We start from the raw sequence: 23,890 nt of genomic DNA, 5'->3' as shown, positions 1-23,890 counted from the left end.
CTCATGTATGTGGCTCTGAAATAAGACAACACTGGTACATGTATATTCATATAATATTCAATGAATGTGGTTTATTAAAACAGCAAACACAAATTGAATAAAGCATTTTGTGTTTGGTTTTCACTATAAAAGCCATACATTACTCTCCTATAAATCATCTGTTTAAGTTTATATGTTGGGGGTGTTGGAGAAGTTACATGTAACGTTGTTTCTGTTTGTGTCAGTACAAGTAGGGCACTGTAGGTGCAGACTTTGTGAAAATGGCGTCTGATATCGGCTGCCTTCACAAGAGGAGCTGTGCTATCAGTGACCACAACAACATCAGTGCATTATAATAATTCATCTCCAGAGAATGAAGTCCGCCGCCGCATCGGGACTTGCGTCGGACATGAAAACCCCGTCGAGCCGCCGTCATCATGGGAAACTACGGCTGTGCTGCAGATGTTTCTAACGGACAAGGCAATGAACATCTTCACGGCTACCAGGGGACATGATCGCTTTTCACTTATCCATCGCCCGTGTACTATCGAGGAAGAAGTGACCCTCTCTGAGGAGGAAGATGTCAGCGTTGAAAAAGGTAGGAAGGACGCGGTCGTGTTTGTGCATGAGCCGAGCCTGCAGGCTGAGGGCTTGTTGTTGTTATTGACTGATAGACTATCAATAAGTGCAACCCCACAGGAGGTCTCATTGGGGGATTTTTTTTTACTTGCATCTCGCACCAGGTGTGAAAGTGCCAGAAGTTGTGCGGAGCATGAATGAGTCACTCACTGAATGCTTCTTTTGCACTTGTCAGGGTTGTTTTCCTGCACCCACCAATCAATGGCACTGAATGATGCATGATGTGTGGGTGAGAATTTGGGAGGTTGGGAGGAGGTAGAGGAGGAGGAGGAGGAGGAAGGAGGGAGAGTGTTTTTTTTTCTCTCCATTGGGAGTGGAGGAGACCCACAGCTTCTCCCTCAAGTTTCTTCTCTCTGTAAATGCCCACATGTTCCCATTGTGCTGCTCCCCTCCAGTCAGTCAATGTGTGCGTGTTTGTGTTTGTGTGTGTGTGTGTGTGTGTGTGTGTGTTTGTGTGTGTGCTTCGAGTGACTCAGCTGTATTGTACTATATCTGTCATCCATCTTTTCATCTGTCACAGGTGTTACCATGGCTACTACAGACTCACTGCTGTCTTTTCTTTGAGAAGGACTCAGGTAAGAGGTGGGAGGGGTGATTAAGTCAAACATAATGAGATGTCGTTCACGCTAATAGGCAGCTTCTGTTTTTTTTTTTTTTTTTTTTTTTTTTTTTTTACACATTGTAATATGGCTTAATAGTAGCAGGGATCTGAAGGAATGACTGTGTTAGTGGTGAAGGCTTACTTGTTCTTTTCAAGCGATGAGTTTTAGGAGGAGGATCAGACAGAATTCTGGCCTGCTGAACATGTTTGCGTAGTTGGTGTTTCACTAAGTTTTCACTCGTGGTATTAAATCCAGCTGTCTTACGAAGTCTTGGAGGCAGAGAAAATGCTCAAGACTTCGGAGATCACAGCATCAAACAGGTGAATCTTTCCAAACCAGAACTCAATGTACATCTCCAGCTGATAATTTACCAACTCGATGTTCTATTCTGTATTAAGATTTATTAAAGAGTCAAACAGTTGATCCTAAATTGCAGACTTCTCTAGATCTTTAAAGGTCCAGTGTGGAGGATTTAATGGCATCTGGTGGTGTAATTGCAGAGAGCAGCTCTGTTGCTTCACCCTCCCTTTGCAACCGTGTAGGAGAAACTACAGTAGCTGCAAAAAAAAAAAAAAAAACCCAAAAACCACACCCCTATCTGCAGCCAGCATTCGGTTTGTTCCTTCTGTGCTTCTGTAGAAACATGGCGGTTCAACATGGCGGACTCCACGGAAGGCGACACGCTGCGTCTTTAGATAAAAACAGCTCATTCTAAGGTAACAAAAACACGATTCCTATATGATGAGGTGATTATACACTGATTAAAACATACCTATGATTATTATTTTCCATTTCTGACTATAAATCCTCCTGAATGTTTCAATAATACAAATATATGTTCCCATATTATAGTACTAAATAAAAACATTAACACCAGCAGAGTCCAGAATAATTCCCTATTAAAAATATACATAAAACCTTTGTATAAGCTTCAGTGATATCAGAATATATATATATATATGTATATATATATATATATATATATATATAACATAACCGTTTATACTAAATGTGTGTTAATCTACAGCTTATTTCTGACTGAAAGCCACTGGTTTTGTTTTTTCATGAGCTTTCTTTGACAATAAGAAAAATATAGAACATTCCCAGCTTTATACTTGTTTCAAACTGTAACTTAAACCTGCATTCATTTATTTTTTACACTTGGGGGCAGCACAACAAACAGTAAACACAACATCGGCACATGGTCAACATTGTTACCTATTTACACATCTGGCAGACATTAAAAACATTGGCGTTCCTTTTTAGTCGTGTTTGAGTCCAATATTTATTCTTGTTTTAGTTTTTCTCTCCATCAACTCCTGAGGGAAATATCTGGTTCTTTAGTTGCCAACTCCACTATGTCGACCAGCTGCTAACTTTGCCATCGGTTGCTGTTCAGGAAGTGTACAACGGGTCTGTCAGAGTGTTTTTCACTGTAAACCACTGCCTATTGAGGCTGGAAACTACACTGATAATGGCAGTCAATCACAAGCAAAACAGTAAATTTGCAGCTTTACAGTTGGCCTAGTGCAGGATGGGAAAGGTTTGAGCCTATACCAAGACCTTTAAAAAGAACAGGTAAAGTCAATCCCACATCGTGTGGCTGTTGTGATGTGTGGAGAATCTGGGCATAGAGCATGAAGGAGATGGTCTTTAATTAGTTAAACTCTGCACGACTCCTTCTCTCCGCAGAGGTCAGAGCACTGAGAACCATCCAAGGAAAAAGCGCTGCAGGGGTCCGCTGCCTTTCTCTTGGCATTTTTTGGGCATTGTAGATGATCAAATGCTGGCTCACATCAGCACAAACCTCAGATACTATCACTATCACGGTGATGCTTTTGAAGCCAAATGCCAAGACAGAATCATGAAAGAGTAATCTCTTAAAATTTTAGTTTTGTGAATTATAATTACGTGGTTATAAATACCACACACTGACACAAAAAGTATTCTCACGATTCCCCACGACTTGTTGGTGTATAACTCACAAATGAAACAACATTTTGAGGTCAGGTTAGACTAATTTTACACTGAGGCTTCACCTTTTTGTTGTGCTCGTTATTTATCTCAGGTACATTTTGCATATTTAGCCCAACACTAATTGTTAGCTCGCATCTGCATTATTGCAGCGTCGTGCTAAATTATAACACCACCGTTTGATAAAGATTGTGGGATCTCAAACAATCATATATGTGTTAATCGCACTCTGTAAAAGTCTTTCTAAGCGTTGCAAATGGGCTGACGGTGGAGTTTCAGCACAAGCACACATCAGAGATTATCTGCGAGTTAATCGTGTGTAGGGTCCTCCTGTGCTTTTACAGGCTTTGTCAGCACGGAGGCTCCAGATGAAATGAATGTGGATACGGGAACATCTCTACTTGTTTGATGTGCGTAACCTAAAGAGTTGTTCCGAGTTTTTTTTTTCCTTTATCAGCCATCCACAGAACTTGCTCTTGATCATCCCTTACTCATCATTTTCTCAAGGTTGAGGCAGAATGTTAATGACTGTGTGGACTTTAAGCAATATAAAGCCAGCAGGACAAGCAGCAGGAGAAATGATGCATTTTATGACTTTTTGTGCAAACTTTCGCACGAAAAGCTTTTAAAATGTAAAGATAACGGGTTGTTTCTATGGTTTAATGTAGAATAGGATTATGGCACAAATGTGCACATCTTTGACTTTTCTTAAAGCACTTCACATCAGTGTTACACCACTAGGTGGGACTGCTTACTTGCTAACATATCAAAAGGCTGCTATGACATACTGTACCTACTGAAAGAACTGGCCATTTCAGAATCCACTACAGACTGTAGACTTTTCATAGTTATACGCAAACTATCATAATCATTTCAGTACAGTAGCAGCTCTGTACTGTGCTCTACATTATTCATGATGGTGATGATAGAAATAGCTACCAGAGAAGTATTATTTACACTATAAAATGAAATATCTTCCCATTTTCATTTAAGGATTATGCTCTCAGAATGAAAGTTCTTGGTGAGAATGAGCTGCTGTACACTTTTTTGATGGCTTTTACCTGTCTATACTATATTCCTGTGAAAGCTCCTAGTGAGGGATCATTTTAAATATGTGGAGCATTGGTCTTTATATTTAAATCATATCTCACGCACTTTGTTGCATGTAAGGCCTCCCTAGTTGCTAGATCTTTGGGACAGAAGTTGACAAAATAACAGTAGAACATGTACACGTACACTATACATGGTGGAATAACAGAAAAGCAGCAGTTCTTTAAGGTGTAGGTGTGCTGGTTGGAGAGACTGTGGAAAACATTTGGGACATTAGCTTGAAAGGTTTTTGAAAAGTTTTTAAAGAAAACTGTTTGTTTTTTAGTGCAGACACATTCTTTGATTGCAGCATTGTCTACACACTTAATAACTGAGTATCACAGATCCATCACGACCATTTAACAGTGGGGTTGAGAACCTTTGTCTCTTTCCAAACATTCACCTGAAAATTACTCATCAGATGTCAGATATCCCACTTATTGAGGCTTGTGAGAGCTTACACACACAAGGTTTCGCATCTGTGTGGGTTATCTTTGTGTTTCCTTATTCAAGCGGTCCTTCTTTTCTATCTGCATCAGCTATTGCTGATATGTCTTTTTCATCTAGTGAAGGAGCAGTCATATTTCTCTTGAGTAGCACCTCTACTCCGTCAGAATACCAATAAGTCTTACGTTAGGCCTGAAATCAATACGATCCATTCCAAATCTGTATTTATTCCTCTCTCAGATTGTCTCTCAACCTGAAAAGCTCTGCGGTGCTGTAGGACAGAGAGGAGGCTTGGTGAAGGAGGGAGGACGTGAGGGGAATGTGAGGGCGGTCGGACTTGCAGATCAAGTGTTCTGCTGGTTGGTGGAATTTGTGGTTCTAGATTTGGATGAGAGGTCGCCTCGGGACAGAGAAAGACAGGGAAACGTATTCAATTCTCATGATGTAATTCGCTTGGATCACCGCAGTGTTTACCTGAAGTGAGAGCATCCCTTTTGGCGTGCTTCGCTATGCATCCTGTTGTTCAGCTTTGTGTAACTTTCTACTTTTTTTTTTGTTGAGGGGTGGGTTGGATTGTATGCCATTTAAACATCAGCACATGGTTTGAGAAACGTGTCTGATCTCGGTGACGTCAGCAGGGTCCCAACAAGACCAGGAAAGACTCCCTCCCTTTTTTTTTTCCGGTCGAAGGAGTGATGTCATCTCAGGGAGAGCGTGAGGTTGGCTGAGGCTTTATCGAGCTTGACGTTTCAACACCAAGACAACCAGACGTATGACCACATGCACCAGTCAGTGCAAGGACACAGACCAGGAAAAGTGAGCGCCAAATAACATGGGAACACGTCTGTGACTTGTTATAAACCCCCTGAGAGGGAAAAGGAGTGTGAGGCAAAGGGAACACAGAGAGCCAGAGATGCAGATAGAAACCTAGAGGGGGAAGAGGGACAGCATGAGTGTGCATGCTGATGGGGATAGGAACGTGTGGAGTTACAGAGCTGCAGAATCCTGAATCCAGCAGATGGAGACTCCGTGTCCTTGTTTTGCGGTGATCTGTGGGAGCAACATGCAGCTCGAGCCGCTGCCTCGCACTGCTGCAGTGGAGGAGTAAATGCGGAGCCCAACACTGCTCCAGGTGATCCACAGCAGCCCAGCCCGGCAGACTGCTCCCTCCTTAGCCTTCCCCCCTCCTCCTCCTCCTCCTCCTCCTCCTCTTCCTCCTCCTTCTCCTCCTCCTCCTCCTCCTCCTCCTCTTCCTCCTCCACCACCTCCTCCTCTTCCTCCTCTGTCAGTGCTCCATTCCTCTGAGGGCTTTGAAAAAAAGAACAAGAAAGGAACAGAAAAACGGAGGAGAAATCCTGCTTTCCCCCTCCGTTCTCAGATGTGAAACACCTCTGCATGACTGTCCACCGCTTCCCTGTCATCGTGTGAAGACACGCCGCATATGTGCTCCAATGTCTCCGGAACATAGACTCGCTGCAAGGTAAGGAGACTTGGACTCATCCACAAAAATCTCTCTAGTCTTTTCTTTCTTATTGGCTTTTTTTTCTTGAGACATTGTCAGTGGAACAGTTACAGCCTTGTGTGTGTGTGTGTGTGTGTGTGTGTGTGTGTGTGAATTTAACAGGTAGATGAGAAGTTGCCACAGCAGAATTAGGTAATTAGTATTCCTTGCAGTGGTCAAAAATTTATTAAAAAAAACGCAAAATCTTTGTCGGATATGACAAAATAAATCTGTTTCAGTTTTGGAATAAAAAGCATCTCCTCTCCCCCTCAATCACAGCGATCTGTGCAGGTGTGTATGTGTGTGTGTGTGTGTGTGTGTGTGTGTGTGTGTGTGTGTGTGTTCATATGTATGTGTGTGTAACAGAATCCAGCAGGGTGGGAGGGATTGCTCCTCAACCAGCCTTCTCGATGGGCAACAAGGGGATTTTCATCCTGACAGTGTGGCCAAACAGCTTTCCATCGATCTTCTTATGGCCACTAACGTCGGCAGAATCTCTGGCTTAAATATAACTGACAGGCTGTTTTGTCTTTAACGGTACCAATAGTTAATCATTATGTAATAAATTTCATTGATTCCGTTTGGTTGTAAAGGGGGAGAGAAAAAAACCCTCTCTTCTTGACAATTTATGTGTTTGTCTTAATGCTTCATTTGTCACAGATAGAGGGAATTCAGGATGAAGAGAGGAAGAGGGGGAGATAAGGATAATGGCAGCAGATAGATGGGCGAATGGGGAATGGGCAATGGTGGTGGTGGTGGGGGGGGTTGTAGAACTTACTCCATCACTCAGAAACCTGCTAGCCAACAGCTGATTACTGCGATCCCTCTCAAATCCTTCAATCTCTCAACCACATGTTAGGATGTTCGGTCTGAAGCCTCGAAGCCTGAACCTGTAAGTGACCTGATGAGGGGTTCATCACTTTCACCTTTTATACACACACACACACACAAAACACACACACACACACACACACACACACACACACCCTTTCTAATGCCATAATAAGAGATGGAGACTAGCTGGTGCTGCGGCGATATCCAAATCCTGCATTCTGCTGTTTGACAGGGCTTTTCTATATATATATATATATATGTGTGTGTGTGTGTGTGTGTGTTTGTGTGTGTGTGTGTGTGTGTGTTTGTGTGTTTGAAACCTTTGACAGTGTCTTGCACTCAGTTAAGCTCTTGTATCTGTTTGCCCAGAAAGCACAGATGTGTTGGTCATGACCTGAAAAAAAAAAAAAAAGAACAAGATAAAACAGTTTTCAGACGTTTGCACTCATTCATGTTTGCATACAGAACAGATCGCAGGCCAGGCTCTTTTATAACTGTCCTGTGATATGCAGCAGAGGTTTGACAGATACTCTTTATCATTGGGAGCATTAATCCTTGTGTCTTGACACACACACACACACACACACACACACACTCACACACACACACAGACACACACACAAACTGTACATACAGCGTTTGTCCTTGATACAAGCTCCATCTCTTAATACACTGTACTTACAGTGGGCTAAAGGCACACCTATATGCAGCCGTACAGGCACACTCGGACAGCTGTGTGGACCGAATCAGGCTGCTTTCCTGTGTAGCAAGTTGTCTGGTGGAGGCGGTCATTTGTCATGTGTGGCATTAGGATGCAGAAGACGATCTCTGAGGAGCAGAGCTTCAGCTCCTCGCATCTCCCAGGCGGCTTTTTACTGCTCTGATTCTCCAGCAGATACACTGGCGTCTTGAAACGCCTCATTTAGCCAGTTCCCTGCAAAAAAAAGCAGGCAAGAAAAAGAGTGGAAAGCCCCGCTAGCAGCCCCTAGAGGGAGCGATGTTTATTACACACAACAATATGGAAATGTTGGGCGAAATGGATTTTGGGAAGTATGCTAATTTGCTTAGAGTCAGAAGAGGAGACTCGTAATCTCTTTTCTGTCTGTACAATAAATATGTAGCTGGAGCCAGCAGCCGGTTAGCTTAGCTTAGGATAAAGGCAGGAACCAAATGTAAAAACAACGGGCCGTTCCCTGGGGGCTTTATGTGCTGGACTATTTATTGGCTAGGACCAGTAACTTCTAGTCTTTGCTGGTTGCTTAGCAACACTTTGGTTTTTGTACAGATTAAACAAACAATATGAGATGTTAATTAGTGAGCTTTAGAGGAGCTGGTAGGCAGATTCTGTTACCTAACAGAGCGAGGTTAGCTGTTTCCAACCATTTCTTTCAACTTTAAAGGGGGTTTATCCCTTTGGGAGCATGAATGTGTTTATCAAATTTCAAGGTAATCTGCGTGTTACATTATGAGATATCCTTAATTGATATATTTTTTCAGATTTATCCTCTGCAGCACATTAATATCGACTGTAAATGTCAAGGAAATGTAGTGATTGAATGTTGAGATACTTTTCAGTGTCCTGTATAATTATGAAAGTGTCGGTCAAGGGGACATTTTGACCCAAGGGTGGTGCTAAACCACGAGTAATGTTATCACCAGAATCATTAGGAGTCGTCCTCTGAGGACCATGAAACCAAATTCGGCTATTTGGCCAGTAATGTTAGATATTGAGATCTGGACCCAACAGCTGGACAGACCAATGGTTCAACCAACCTGTAGGACTGATGGTTGATGGTTGATGGTTGTTCAGTTTGGATGAAACCTCCTCTAATTGTTGGAGATTATTTTATGTTTCATGTTCCAAGATCTCTGTCAGATGTTTGCTTATTGTGTCCTGTTTCAGGAAAGGGCTACTCAGTCATTTGACACAATTTAGAAACCAGATCATTTGTTTAAATACCCTCTCAGTTTTACTCACAGTGAGAGAGAGTGAGAGAGAGAGTGTGTGTGTTTGCTTTTAGGATTAAAGCTGCTGTACGGTCTTGGTGTTTATGGCATCTTTTCTCTTTTGTTTTGCTGTGGGGGTTTGGAGGTCATGATGGAACGATTAACCAGCCATTAACTGACGAGCTGATTCATTGCTGGGTGCAGAGCAGGACAGCAATAGAAATACCAGTGAGTTCTGCTGAATTCAAAGCGATTTATACAGCTTCTATGTCGTCTGATTATGTCAATGATGTGGTGCATCCGCTGGAATGACCTCCTACTTGTATCTTCTGTTGAAGAAACTTGGTTTTCTGATGGTTAGCATGAGTTTCTTTGTCTCCTCATTCATTGTAGTGATTACTTTGTTATGTTAGCTACAGAAGTGGCGATGTAACGATAGACATTCGATGAAATTCATGATAACGGGTTCACGATACAATTTTCAAATTATGAATTATTTATTTTAAGATTCTTTTATCTTCATTAAATTTAATAATCTTATATATAATAATATATATAAACCGTTAAGTTAAGAGTGTTGATGACACCCACCTCAGGGTTCCCGACATCCTGCAATTAACTCACATTTTAATGATTCATGATTTGGTTTCTTTTAGCAGCTTACCTTATTTAGATCTCAAACTGTTACATCTTCACATCTTTTTCTCTGTCTTGTCACCAGCTTGCATCTTGCTAGTGACACCTTGGCATTTTCTCCTGCTCCGTGTCAGTATCTACAATACAAAAGGTAAAATTGACAGACATTATAATTCAGCACTTTAAAAAAAAGGTGTCTTAGCAGCTGATATTCTTTCAGGTCAAGACAAAATGACAACAGTTGTTGTTTCAGTGTTTAAAAACAAGTATGTCATTTGACTGTAAATATGAGAGTTAGCAATGCACACTTGCATATCTTCTCTGTATATATTTGCACATCACACACATGTACTTACCATCACTGAAACACTGCTGTGTGTGTGTGTGTGTGAAGTAGCACTGCAACTGGTTATTGATCTTTTTTAATTAGTTTTCACTTTTAATTATTGATCACCAGATTATTTTCTCAATTCAAGACTAATCGTTTGGAGGATAAAATGTCAGTATATTGTGAAACATTTCATTATATCTTCATAATGAAGCAGTACATTTTCACCTTTGATTTGAAGCTGGAACTACAGAATATTTGGTATTTAATAAATTACTTTATCAGATATCCTATTTTAAGCAATACTTTTCATTGTTGTATTCTCGTCTACAGTACACCCTTATTATTTTGCTGCTGCAGTGACCAAAGACCCCCACCACAGGGATCATTAAAGTTTAATCTCAGCTCTGTTATCTTAATGTTTCTCAGGCACCTGATGTTCAGCCCTGTAGCAAAAAAAACGAAGAGAAGCTGGATGGAAATAACCAGAATCCTAGTTCCCAGTTTTAATCCCTCCTAGTGGTGCTTGGTACAATACCATGTTAGGTAGCAAGAGAAGCTGTGTGGGTGTATGAGTGAGTGGAAGAGTGAATATGAGTTTGAATATAAAGAGCATTCAGAGGAGTGAGCTGGATATTGGCAACAGAAAGCACGATTGATACAATTTACAGTTTTGTACGGAGAACATGTGGAAACACGTACCCTCCTGTTCACGTTTGACCTGAGAAGATCATCTCAGGAGGTGTAGATGTGTTGTGGAGGATGCGAGACTCAGAAATGTGTTTTTGCGTGTGGTTTTGCGAGCCTGCTTTTGACAGAAAAAGCAGTGATAGCGTAAATGCTTACCACCACATTCTGTACTTAAGTTAGTGCTGGAGAGTGTCAACCTTAAATTCTCTGTTAATTTCATAGCAAAGCTTTCTCACTGTCACTCAAAAGTCTTCCCTTGCTCTACACTACACGTTGTAGCACATGACCTACCGTGAAAACCACTTCAACGGCCCAGCTATCAAATGTTTTTAGCTCTGTGGGACTGTAAGTCAGCACCAACAGCAAAGGAGTTTATTTAAATCAATCCCCTGCCTGCTTTTGTGTATTTTTATTGATTTTTTCCATCATCAACTCTTCCGACTTTAGAGTGATTTCCACTTTCCATGTCAGCTGTCGGTTTACTGTACAAATTCCAGGATTTGAAAATGGTGAACGTAAGGTGTTTGCATGAAGGATCGATCACGGGAAAGGATGAGACCTTATGAGTGTGCAAAATCTGCATTGATCAGCCCGAGGAGAGAATCTCCTGGCGAAGTCCAATAAGCTAGTTGGAGTGTATTGACTGCTTTGAGCATGAGGAAACCCCTCATCCAGGTGTATTGTGTGTGTGTGTGTGTGTGTGTGTGTGTGTGTGTGTGTGTGTGTGTGTGTGTGTTTTCTGTGAAAAATCTGTTGCAATTAATAATGGAATCAACCGCCTGGTGTGTGGTTTGGTTTGGCTTCCCTAATGAGGACTGGATTCATCCTCAGTCTCTGACAGTACGTCGAGTGGAATATGCTGCTCTCCAGCCTGTTTCCATGGAGATACTCAGGAGCTGTAGCTGTTTCCCCCCCCTTCTGCTGTACGTTCTACCAAACAGTGCTGCTTCATAAGAGGGATCTGGGCCAGGGTGTGTGTGTGTGTGTGTGTGTGTGTGTGTGAGTGAGTGGGATATAACGGTGTGTTAACAGGCACACAAACACGTATCGCGCCATTGACGGATGTGCTTATGCCATTGTGGTAGTATAAAGCTTTACGGCAGTGAATGTGCAAGTGTGTGTGTGTGTGTGTGTGTGTGTGTGTGTTTTGCAGCTCAGTATCTCCAGTAGTGTGACTGTACAGTGTGTTAGTGTGTGTCTTTGTGTTGTACTCTCTCTCCTGGTGTGTCATGCTAGTAGTAGCTGCTAATCCTGAAGCTCTGCTGTAGCGAATGTCCAAGTGTGAAGTTGTCTGTGTGTGTGTCAGAGTGTGTTACGAAGGCTGAAGTATCAGCTGTGCGTGATACTCTGAGTGGTCATTGACAGCGAGCGTGTGTGTGTGTGTGTTGTGTACATGAGATAGTGAGTCAGAGTGACTGAAAGAGTGAGATCAGGAGAGTGAGAGGGTGACAGAGGCTACGAATAGAAAGACAAAAACAGAAGGTGAAAAAACATGATTTAATGAATGCAGAAACTAAACCCTGAAGAATGTAATCTCATTGAAAAAAAACATCCTGCTGCATTCTGTGACCTACATGTGTGTAGTTACTGTAAATATATATATCCCCTTAAGGGCTGTACAGCCAGAAAACTGCACAAAAAAAAAAGCTTGTGGTTCTTGCTTACAAGGTGATAGAGGTGACAAGTGATTCCTGGTCAGACAAAGAGGCCACCACGGGGACCGAGCGGGTCGCAAATAGCAGCGAAAAAGGATCTTTCTGTCTTGGCAGAATGATGCAATGCAGACCTGAACAGAGAGTCCCTGCTGTATGAAGACCAGGGCAATCCCTCGTAGCAACAGGATATCTAATCCTGAAGCTCGGCCCTGTCAATATGCAGCTTGTATCTGTTTGAAGGGTAGATCCGCGCTTTGATTCATCGACCGTATCAGGTGGTTGTTTTCGGGTGTTACTGCCTGGTTTTGTCAGAAGGGCACCGTAATTAAGCTACGCCATGTGCAAAGTTTTCAGATGAAACTTTAATTGGTTACTCACTTAAATTGCCTGATAAAACCCAAAGATATTCAGTTCACTGTCACAGAGGGCCTAAGAAACATCTCATATTCACACAGTGGAAGCTGGAGCCAGCAATTTTTTGCCATTTTTGCTTAAAAATATTAATCAATCACAATTGTTGGTGATTGGGAGGCGCCCCAGTAGCTCAACTGGCAGAGGGTGTACTGCATACCAAGGCTGATTCCAGGGGCCTTTGCTGCATGCTGTTCCCCTTTCTCTCCCCTGCCTTCCCTGTCTCTCTCTGTGGGATACCGTTAAATACAGCAAAATGCAAAAAAAGGAACATTCAAATTAATGAATAATTTTATTTCCTCAATTACAACATGACGTATGAGCAAACTGTTTCCTAATTTACACATCCAGCAGACACGAAGCAACATTAGCATTCATTTGGAGTCGTGTTTCTGGTCTACTGGTGAACGTAAGTCCAATATTTATTCTCTTTTAGCTCTTTTTTTGGTCTCTACCAACTCCTGATGGAAGTATCTGGTTCTTTAGCTGCTAATTCACCAGGTAGTTACTAACGTGCTGCTGTTTGGTGCTGAGCATGTAATAGTGGGTTTTTAGAGCTTTTTTGCAGAAAACAACGCTATGAGAGCAGTGAGACTCAATCAAAATAGTAAAGTTGCGACCAGATAGCTAAACAATGAACCTAAGCTCACAATAAAGCTCTGTAAAGCTGAGGGGAGCTGCAGATTCAAGTGATAATTCTCTGTAGGCATCACTCTGAGCGACCCTTTTATAAAAATATTGATTATATCCACTTGAATTAATAAAAAGTGAGTGTTTAAATTATCACAGTGTGGTGAATTTCCCCAGTGTGGGATCAATAAAGTCCATCTTAATCTTAAAAGTTTGGTTGGTGGCAAGTTAAAATTAGTTTTAAGTGTGTGGGTTTAGACTTATGACCCCAAATCGCCCCCTAAAATCCTGGATGCAGTCCTGGCTACAAAACATTCTTAAACAAAAAAATAAAAGCAAATATTAGATAAAAACAGAAAATGGATATAAAAGCAAATATGTTCTTGATTTGGTCTGATTTCACATTTAAAAATTCATACCATGGGGGGGGGAATTCAGCTTTATCGACCTTTGTAGTTTTAATCGGTACGCCATCGTGCGTGAAATTGATTTGAGTGTGAGTGTGTTCTCCCTGGCAGCATCCATAGTGAACATCTCCATAGCTGATAATAGGATATACTGTGTGCAGGGTTAGCCTGTAGAGACGCTGGATGGTAGCAGTCATCTCAGTCTATCTCACTCTGGGGAGCGCTTATAGGATCAGTACGAGTCTGGGCAGGAGAGAAACTCTGTGTGTGTGTGTGTGTGTGTGTACACTAAGGTTAACATTACCACATGGGCTTGATTCCTTCGCCAGTGCCATGGTACCTGCCGTGCGTTAATAGCCAGGTTGTTCTGACTCACGCAGGGCGGCGATGCCTGCCAGGTGGTACACGTCCTCACAGGGAATTCAGAGTGCTAATACTAATGTGCTAAACCAGCGTCCAGTCAGGTAAGAGCCAGCAGGGCATAGCAGGGTGCACCGCTTAGCTGGTTTATTCAGCAGGAAGCTTGCATGCTCTCTGTCATGCTCTGTTTCTGTATCATGTATGTGAACATGGGAGCACACATGTACAGCGACAGACAGAAAGATGTCTTCAGGAAAGCACTTTTTTTTTTTGCAGGTGTTCAGTTGAAACGCCTCTAAAAAGCAGGTGTTTGTAATAAGGAAACAACAAAGTTTTGACATTTGCTTTCAATCCAAATAACTTTATCTTTAACTTCAATGATAAAGTGGAGCTTTATTCCAAGTTTCTGTCCTGCATTGACACTTAGAGCAGAGCAACCTTGCATTAACAGTGTTTTCAACTTCTTTTTTTATATCTGATTTCAAACAAAAAAAATTACTTTCCACTCATCAACCATTCTTTCAACTTTAAGATCACTTTGGCAAATCCCTAACTAGCCTCTAATCAGAAGGCTCTGCCCACTTGGAAGCAGTCTGTGTAAGAGGTTTTTACTTGACTCTAGCGGGGTGCTGGCAAACGGCACCCTCAGCCTGGCCTCAACAGCAAACCCTTGGCTCATCAGCACAACTTGAGCATGGAAGTGGAATATTAATAAGGCTGGATATTCCACTCAATATGGTCGTGTATGGTCTTGAGTTCACTTTTAGGGTCCATTTAGGCATTCATTTTCAGATTGTGGTTATTAGGAACAATTAACAATTTGAATAAATACCGAGATTGCTCTTCATGGGTCATTTTTGCTGCTCTGATGAGGTTTGGTAAAGCGGCAAATGTGGCGATGTAAATACTAAATTTCTCTACATTTTCTGAAACGCCCAAACTAAAAGTACAGAGCGTTCCCAGTTGAATGAAATCCAACTGTTTCGTTTGAGGCCTTTTTAACAGCCTCGGCATCGCTAATCGTTTTAATTGCGTAGGATTAGATAGAGTTGTTTGTCACCACAGAAACACAAGAGGCTTAAAGATTGTGGCCTGGGCTCTGATGTTTCATTGCACACAGAGGTGAAAAACAGTGACAACACAGGCTGGCACCCCACTGGTGGTGACAGTTTAATTTAAAACTAATTATGGGAAAATTCTGGAGCTTGTCTTAGTTTCCTCAACGGACTCTGCATGAGGTAAGAAGTGTTGACATGTGCCTTTCAGTGCGGGATCATACTGTAGAACAATCTTTGTCAGCAAGATCTGTGACGGCATGCTGTAATCCGTCTACCTCTAACATAACACAAGTAAAAACGTAAGTTTTGTGTGTAGGTGACCCGAGTCAGAGATCTCAAATCAAAGTGGCTGTTGCTGCTTTAATGCAGTGTAACCAGAGACCTTGTTACCTCTATGGTAACAAAGCTACCACCAGAGGGCACTTTCCTTGTCAAATCTTACAAAATAATTCTCACATAATCCGAAGGAAACGGTGTAGATTTACTAATAGAGAGAATTTGTCTGTCTACGAGGCTTTTAGATTGACCACTTTAGAGGCCGGGCATGTGTGTGCTGTGTGTCACGCTGTGTGCTGAGAAGAGAGAAAGAGAGACAAGTAAAAGCATGCACCTCTTCTCCTCTCCAAGCCATTATTCCGTCAGCCCATTAAAACCCAAAAAATCAAAGCTCCTGGCTCTTTTGAATGAACACACTACAGGTGTTTTGGTGCAAAATATCAATATCACACGATCCCATTCACGATTCTCAAGTGTAACAATTCGGGAAGTGTCACAGCCTGCGAGTATGAAAGCATCCAGTTTATTACCAACTAGAAACCAGGTTTTTGTCTGTGTGTTACCTGCAAAACTACTCAGTGTGATTGAAAGTCATTCCATTGACAAAGGAGCAATGTATTGTTTTTGGTGTGGCAATTGACACCATGCAGCCAAATTTATGTCGGCACTGTTGCTAAAGGATTGGGTATCGCCATGAGGTGACTCACTTTAAATACATTTTATGTTGTTGGTCTTATGTCACCTTACAGCACATACGTTTTCTTCTTTATTGTGCGAATCAAAAGCTAAACAATCGTCTTTACAGATACAACAATGGAGACAAGAAAACCAATGAATCAAACAAAAACACACACAATAATAAATATAATAATGATGGTGACGTAATGTGGTCACTGCAGTTAAAATGGCTGTTTCAGGGAGATTTGTTATGACACATTTGTTTTGTATTGTTAGTTTTGGATAATCATAATAATAATAACCATATTATATAACAATAACGACAATATAACAACAATAAAAAACTATAGGGCGCCCGGTTAGCTCAGTGGGTGGAGCTGGCGATCCATGTACTGAGGCTGAGTCCTTGCTGCAGCGGCCCAGGGTTCGAATCCGACCTGTGGCCCTTTGCTGCGTGTCATCCTCTCTCTCTCTGCCCCCCTTTCCTGTCTATCTTCAGCTGTCACTATCATAAAGGCAATAAAAGCCCCCCCCCCAAAAAAAATTATGATTATTATTATGATAACCATCCCCAATATAATAGGAGAACAATGATAATGATAATAGTAACAATAATGAACAAATGGAAATGTTTATATTACTTTACTAAAAGAGAAATAATAATGAATGAATAAATAAATATTCCAAAATTGACTCTTACTTACTATTTTCGGCGACTTGGGGAACTGGGGGGGGCACTGTGATCACCGGCAGTAGGAAGATGATGTGACTACGTGTGTTTGTATTTATTGTTTGGTATTAGTTAGAAACACAGCAGATGTGAAATGAGTCGATTGAGTTGATTAGATTGTTCTGTCTTTCTGTTGAAATGTGTTCGGCTAATATTTCTTTCTAATACTATACTTTCTATATTTCTGTCTTTCCAGCTCAAGAGTATTTGTATTTTGGTTGTGAGTCTGATTCCTGTAGACAGTCTTAATATCTATCTCAGACAGAAACAACAATTAACATGATTAAGGAACAGTGTGTGTAGACATACTGTGTTGTTGTCAGATACTCTCTTACACTCTTTTTTGTGGCCTACATTTGAAGCCTAGTGTCTGTGGTAGTTTTTGTTTGTAGAGGGGAAATGAAAATGCTTGAGCAGGTGATCCTAATAAAATCTTATCTGGATCTGTCATATGAGCTGCTGTTGAATTTTTGTTTGCATGAAAAAAGTAACCAGCCCAGTGGAATTACATTGTGTGCTTCTACTGTATAAATTACTGTATAGTTTTTATCTTTTACTTGCAAGAATATATATACATATTTAAATGAAATCACTTAATGTCCTCAAGGGTTGTGATTTGATTTTAGTTCATCATATTTGCCTCTGGACCCATAATCCATTCAGACGGTTATCCCTGCAAAAAAAAAACCCTTAACAACATCCTCGCTGCCACCCAGGGCGCTCTGAAACCAGGACAAAAGCTTGCTATTGTGCCTGCAGATGGGCATAATAAGAAATATTGCTGTGTGAAATACCCAGTTTGTGCTTGTGTAATCTCCCTCAGCAGCATCTTTATTAAAATATTCTGTCACTGCAGTGTGCTCTCGGTGTCTTAAGAAGAGACAGCTTCTGTTGAATGTCAGACTGCTTTGACAAATCACACTCGAGTGCGAGAGCCACACTGCTGCTTGTGTGCAGCGAAACACAGCTGATGGAAACACCTCAGCAGGACATCAAAATGGTCGCACTCAAAGAACAAAGTGAAAGAAAATAAAAGAGGTCAAGCTGCTAAGAACTTTACACTAAATGTAAATAAAAAGACTTCTCAATGTTTTATATCTGGAAGCTCAACGTCCTGAATGAAAAAGCGGCTTTTCTTTCAGCTGGGAATCTGTAGGTAGACGATGTTTGAAATACTGAGATGTAGCCAGCAGCCATACCAAGCTGGAAACAAAACTGGTAACAATCTGTCAGTCACCTGGCTGCAGAACTCAGTCTGGAGCCATTGAAGAAGAAAAAAACTCACTTTTGCCAGAAAAAGAAAATAAGTTTGTGAAGTTGTGATGGTAAAGCTACAGTTTGAATTGACTTTGTTGTATTTCTGGTAACAATCATGACTATAAAACCACATTTATCCAGTGCAACCTTGTGAGGAAAGGGCCATTCAGTAATGTACAACCTTTATGCAACTATAAGGAGGAACTATTAGTTATTAACACTCGCAATGCTTCTTGTCCAATTTCAAATAGTAACAGTGAGTGAAGTACTCTCATATGTAGCAGTACATTTTGTGCTTCCACACACAGTATGTATGATGAACAGTGCCTTTCTGTATAGGTTTGTGTAGTGTGGAATCATTTTGTTAGTTTAGTTAACACATTGGGTTGAACTATATGCTTTTACAGAACTAAACTAACACATGTCTACAGGAAATATCTTTTACTACTGATTTGCAACAGCAAATATGTTTGGAGAGAAACATAATGCTGCCAGGATTATGTTTTCTATCAATATAATAACGAAACATTAACAAAATTGTCTCCTCATAAACTCCAGATGTCACAGTGGATTCTCTCATTAGTGGACATCATCTCTCTGGAAGTTTCTATAGCTCAAGTCAGTGAGATGCAAAGGGAATTACAGCTGACACCCTGTCTAGGGACTGGACAGAGTTAAATTAACTTATATTTTTTGAAATAATAACTGTGACTATACACAAATGTTCATACCATTACCAAAATATATGGTCTACATTGTTCATTGGTCATTTTACCGGTGTAAAGGGAGGAGGGGACCTTCAAAGACCGTAAGAGCAAATAAGATCCCCTTGTCGGGCAGTTGATTAATGCTTGTATATTCATATTAAAATGACTCATCATATTTTTTATCAATATATCCATACACCTCAGTATAAAGTGTAAAAACTCTAAAATTTTCACTTACATGCAGGTTTTTTTTTTATGCGCAAATTGTAAATGCACATAAAAACAGGTGGATGGAAGTGCTGTATATTAGCCAAGTTAAGAGGATTTCCTCACAGAGTGCGAGCCAGAAACTGAGATTTGAAAGCTGCAAATCTAAGCACCTCGCCAAGTAACCACTGAGTCGTTGGTGTTTATCAATAATCCTATCAACCCCCCACAGGTATATTATAAGGTCATTGTGCAATATAGGACAGCATAAATCTACCTTCTTGTTATTTTAAAAGTTGAGGCAGACAGAATTCAGTGAAACACAGAACTGGTGGATGTGAACCGACGAACAGCAGACTATATTTTATATTTTCATACATATTATTTCTTTAAATTTTCCCACTCATACAGAAGCAAAGGTGAATGACTCACAGCAGCTCAAATGCACGTTCTGACTTAATTATTATGAGTATTATTGGTTTCGGCACAAGTAAAGAGCTCCATGTGGGTATACAAAGACACACATTAAAACCTGAGCCCTGATTGGCTGCAGAACATAGACATCTGGTTACATCAAGAGTCCAAGGGTGGCTGAAGAAAACATCTTGTGCACAGGATAAGAAGCTTGTTTCTGGAAACTGATTTAGAAGTCTGTAAATAGAGCTAATAGTCGTTTGGTGGCGTGACAAACTGTATTAGTTATTAGCCTGCTTGATGCATTAAATGTATTATTCCTACAGTGTGATTGGAGAGTTGCAGAGTATGGTGTTGTTTGTTGTTGTCTGTTTGCTCACATATTTGTTAGAGAACCAGTCCCCTAAACAATTAATGTGGCTTTTTTTGGATGCTGTCAGAATTGTTGTTTTACATTAATATTGTTTCTGAATGTTGGGGTAAACTATACATGAATATAACCTCAAATTGAAAAATGTGTAGCTATTAATACCATATAGAAATAACAATAATATATAACATGCCTTCCTGAATCCTGTATTATTACTTTAAATAGTTGGGGCACACACACACGCTACCATAAAATCATTTAACAAGGTGGATGATATCACATTAGTCTGGTATTATTAGTAACTATCAAGAAAAGACCAAAACCAACAATATGTGTTTCCATTTTTAAGTATTTTCTGGCTTCTTACAATGTCACTTAGCCCCAAGCCCTTTGGTTCCTACTGAAGATATACTTCTTTAAAAATAGGCTACAAATACAATTTCATTAAAAAAGTAATTCCCTTAAAATCTGGGTACTGTAGATTTTGAAAAACATTACTCAGACTGGAATAAATATTGCCTTTTTGGCAGACAATCTCAGCTGGTGTATTTGAGGCAGCAGTATTGTGTATGTGAGATTGAGTCACATTAAACTACAATGCCCAAGTTCAGGGTCACCCAGGGGGCACAAAGAAAAAAAGCCTCATTAAAATTGGGCTACACAATACTTATTACTATTTAAATCAATCAGCCGTAACATTATGAACATTGACAGGTGAAGTGAATAACACTTATTATCTGGTTATCATGGCACCTGTCAGTGGGTGGGGTATATTAGTCAGCAAATGAACATTTTGTCCTCAAAGTTGTTAGAAGCAGGAAAAATGGGCAGCGTGAGGATTTGAGCGACTTTGACAAGGTCCAGATTGTGATAGGTAGACGACTGGGTCAGAGCATCTACAAACTGCAGCTCTTGTGGGGTGTTCCCGGTCTGCAGTGGTCAGTACCTATCAAAAGTGGTTCAAGGAAGGAAAAGCAGTGAACCAGAGACAGGGTCATGGGTGGCTGAGGCTCACTGATGCATGTGGGTAGCGAAGGCTGACCCGTGTGGTCCGATCCAACAGACGAGCTACTGTAGCTGCTGAAACAGTTAATGCTGGTTCTGATAGAAAGGTGTCAGAACACATTGTTGCATATGGTGAGCACCAGCGTGCCAAGGTGGTTTTAATGTTATAGCTGATCTGTATATGTTACAAAGCATTGTTGGTTTTGGTCTTTTAATTCGATTTGTTAATAAACTATACAATATATCTGGTCTTATACTTTAAATGAGTTTAACTGCCACATAGCACAAAAATAACTCTTGATGAGATGTTGATCTGCACCACTGACTCAACGAATACATCTCTGGCCTTCAAAACTCCCTCCCAACAAGAACCCAGTCTACCCAGTTCGGACACTGTTTCCACAGTTACCACAGTCCCAAACCACTGAAGCAGTACTGTTTCTGCCACTATTCTGCAGAGATATGTTAAGTATAATATACAATCTTCCTTGTGCTGCTGAGTGAAATACCTCAGCTGAAGATGTGGATGTCCCCCAGCACACACACACACACACACACACACACACACACACACACACACACACACACACACACACACACACACACACACACACACACAAACCTTCCTCATGCCACAACCCTCTGCCCTCTTCTCCATCCTTCCCTCTTTACATGTGAAGCACTCTTTGCTCTCGCTCACCGCTCGCTAAGCTCAGCTAAGTGTTGCTTTGAGATTAATACATGGGAGGCCCACTCTGCCAGATGATGTAATAATCGTGGTGGTTTGCTGTTGCCTGGATACAGTGAGACAGTAGAGCGAACACTCAGCCAGGTCTTGCTGTCTCTGTCACCAAGACCCTCAGGACCGTTCAAGTCACTCAGAACAAAAGTGTTTTGGGCTAGCTGCTGTTCACTTTAGGAGCTAGTATGTCCACACACAATATATATATATATATACAGCACATATATTTAAATGTAACCTCTGCAAGTGTCTGCCTCAAACACATTACATCTAAAAGCTTCAAACATTTAATGGCTCCATAGATGCTCACCGTCTAGCCTGTTAAAAAATGAGATTTTCTCATTATATCATTTTCTTGAACACACCCTGGAGTGTTGTTTGCGAAACTTGTTATGCCTCATCTTTGTAAATAACATTAGTGCTTTGAGGATGCAAAATCTCCACTAGCAACAAACTCACTCACCCTTCAGACATCTCCTCCTCCTCCTCCTCCTGTATTCGTCTCCTTCGTCTTCAGCTCTTCACTCGCACAGACGTCCCACAGCTAGACAGGGAAACTCCAATAGCCTGCTGAGATGCAGGTCACTATGTTTGTGTGTGTGTGTGTGTGTATACTAAGGAGGGAGGTGGTGACTAAGCCTCTGCTTCTGTAACAGTGTTGCATTAAGTGCATCTCCGTTCTGTTTTTAGCCCAACAGAATCAAATTCAATCCGCTGGTTGCTATAGCAATAAAGTTTTCAACACTGAAACCTTTTGAGGCTTTAAACTGCATAAATGTGGTGTGATAGTCGTGTTTAGTCTTCATTAGCATGAAGATGGAGTCTTGAAATCTGAGATGGATGACAACAGAAAAAGGGCCATGTCTCAGTCTGATTCCTTGTCTGTACGTTCATTTTAAATATGGATCAATGAAAATGTTCTTACTCTGTCAATTTAACCAACCAGGACTGATGGCAGATAATATGACTCACAACTGATATAATTAAACGTGGCACACACTGTATTGTGGAGGGCCTGACTTTTGGACGCCGGGATGTTCATCTCCACGCTAAGCGAGGGAAACCACCTCTGTAGCAACAAAAAAGAAAACAACTAATTTGATCATGGAAACGTGTCCATGATAAAACCAGAGAGCAGCAAATAGCAGCATCTCCACACGCCTTTTTTTGACAAACGACAGCCATCTTCTCCGTCAGATGAGTAATGATAGACCATCATTTTGCCACCATCTGCTGCTCTGGTGCCAGTGCTCTGAGAGAGACTGGCTGTGACCTTGGGGGGAGGCCGGGCTGGCTGGGTCTGTCTGCATGACATGGACTCTTGCTGCCAGCTGTCCATTAGTTCTGGAGAAACACTGCGTGATGAGTCAGTGATGCCTTGCCTGTGCTGCATCTACTGTAGATTTGGCTGCTAGATTGGCTATAATCATGCATTTTTGTTGCTAAAAAAGCATTTCAAGTGGTTTTCTGCCTCATTAATTGGTGTGTGGCACAGAAAACAAGAGATGGAGCAGATTAGCTGTGATGTAGAAATAGCATGGTCGATGGCTCGGTCCTCCCAGCCTCCAGGAGACTCTTAAAAGCCATTTTAAATGTGACGGCAGTAAAGTCTGACATTTTTGACACTGTCATGTTAAGAGAAGCTGTGCTAGTTTCCAAACTAAAAGTAGAACCTGTCACACTTACATTTTTCATTTCCCTCACACACCAAAGACTAAAACCTTCATTGCGAACTGCCACCACAGCTGAAGAAGTTATACAGCAGATGGGTGAGACGTCTCATTTCACATTTTAAAATCATGCAGCTCCGACTGCCAGCACGGCTCTTAAAATGCCACACAGGTTGTATCTGATTGGTCACACAAGGACTGCATTCTGCCTCGAAACACTGGAGGTGCAATTAAGTCTGGAATGTTTTTCAAAGATGGACAGCGCAGAGGGACGGTAACTAATCTAGCTACCTCGATTGGACCAGTAGGAACTCAGACAGCGCTGGCAGAACATTACTCCTCCTGGACAAGGCTCTGCAAAAGCCTCTCCCCTCTGATCCTATTCCCTTTCTCTTCAGCTATGGTGTCCTGAGCTTGACACAAACAATAAAGTCACATCTGCACAATAGGGATGAGGGAGGTAGCTAATTACAGCAGAAAACAGAAATGACCACAAAAAAATGCTAAATACAGGAATAATAAAACTGCTGTGACAGATGCTTCTGCTTGAATTATTAGCCTGCGTAGCTGCGTTGCGATGGTGCTCACTTAGTAATGGTTGAGCAGTTAAAGAGCTAGTATAGTCATGGGAATTAGGGGTAAAGAGC

The 23,890-nt window shown here is 41.2% G+C and overlaps 1 protein-coding gene and 1 long non-coding RNA gene across 10 annotated transcripts in view; one reads left to right on the top strand and one right to left on the bottom strand.

Annotated features, from left to right (window-relative positions):
- Positions 1-188: 188 nt before the first annotated feature.
- Positions 189-23,890, top strand: part of LOC127368192 (disks large-associated protein 2-like) — a 104,655-nt gene continuing 80,953 nt past the window's right edge. For 4 of the 9 annotated variants that reach the window (XM_051408728.1, XM_051408726.1, XM_051408727.1 and 1 more), the window contains exon 1: positions 190-577. In XM_051408728.1, coding sequence (XP_051264688.1) covers positions 442-577 — 136 coding nt within the window. In that variant the 5' untranslated portion in view covers positions 190-441. Of the gene's footprint in view, positions 578-1,138; positions 1,194-4,446; positions 6,211-23,890 lie in introns of those variants that run through there. The other 5 variants (XM_051408725.1, XM_051408731.1, XM_051408729.1 and 2 more) reach the window with 4 other exon arrangements.
- Positions 6,217-22,148, bottom strand: LOC127368194 (uncharacterized). Its single transcript, XR_007885591.1, has 4 exons — positions 22,037-22,148; positions 9,677-9,785; positions 7,748-7,999; positions 6,217-7,459 (listed from the first exon to the last, which is right to left on the bottom strand). It is a non-coding gene; the product is annotated as an uncharacterized LOC127368194 (long non-coding RNA).

This window comes from Dicentrarchus labrax, unplaced genomic scaffold (genome assembly GCF_905237075.1).
Source record: "Dicentrarchus labrax unplaced genomic scaffold, dlabrax2021, whole genome shotgun sequence".
In the NCBI taxonomy this organism is placed as follows: Eukaryota; Metazoa; Chordata; class Actinopteri; family Moronidae; genus Dicentrarchus; species Dicentrarchus labrax.
Note: the sequence above shows the minus strand (reverse complement) of the source record. Positions and strands in the feature narration are given on the sequence as shown.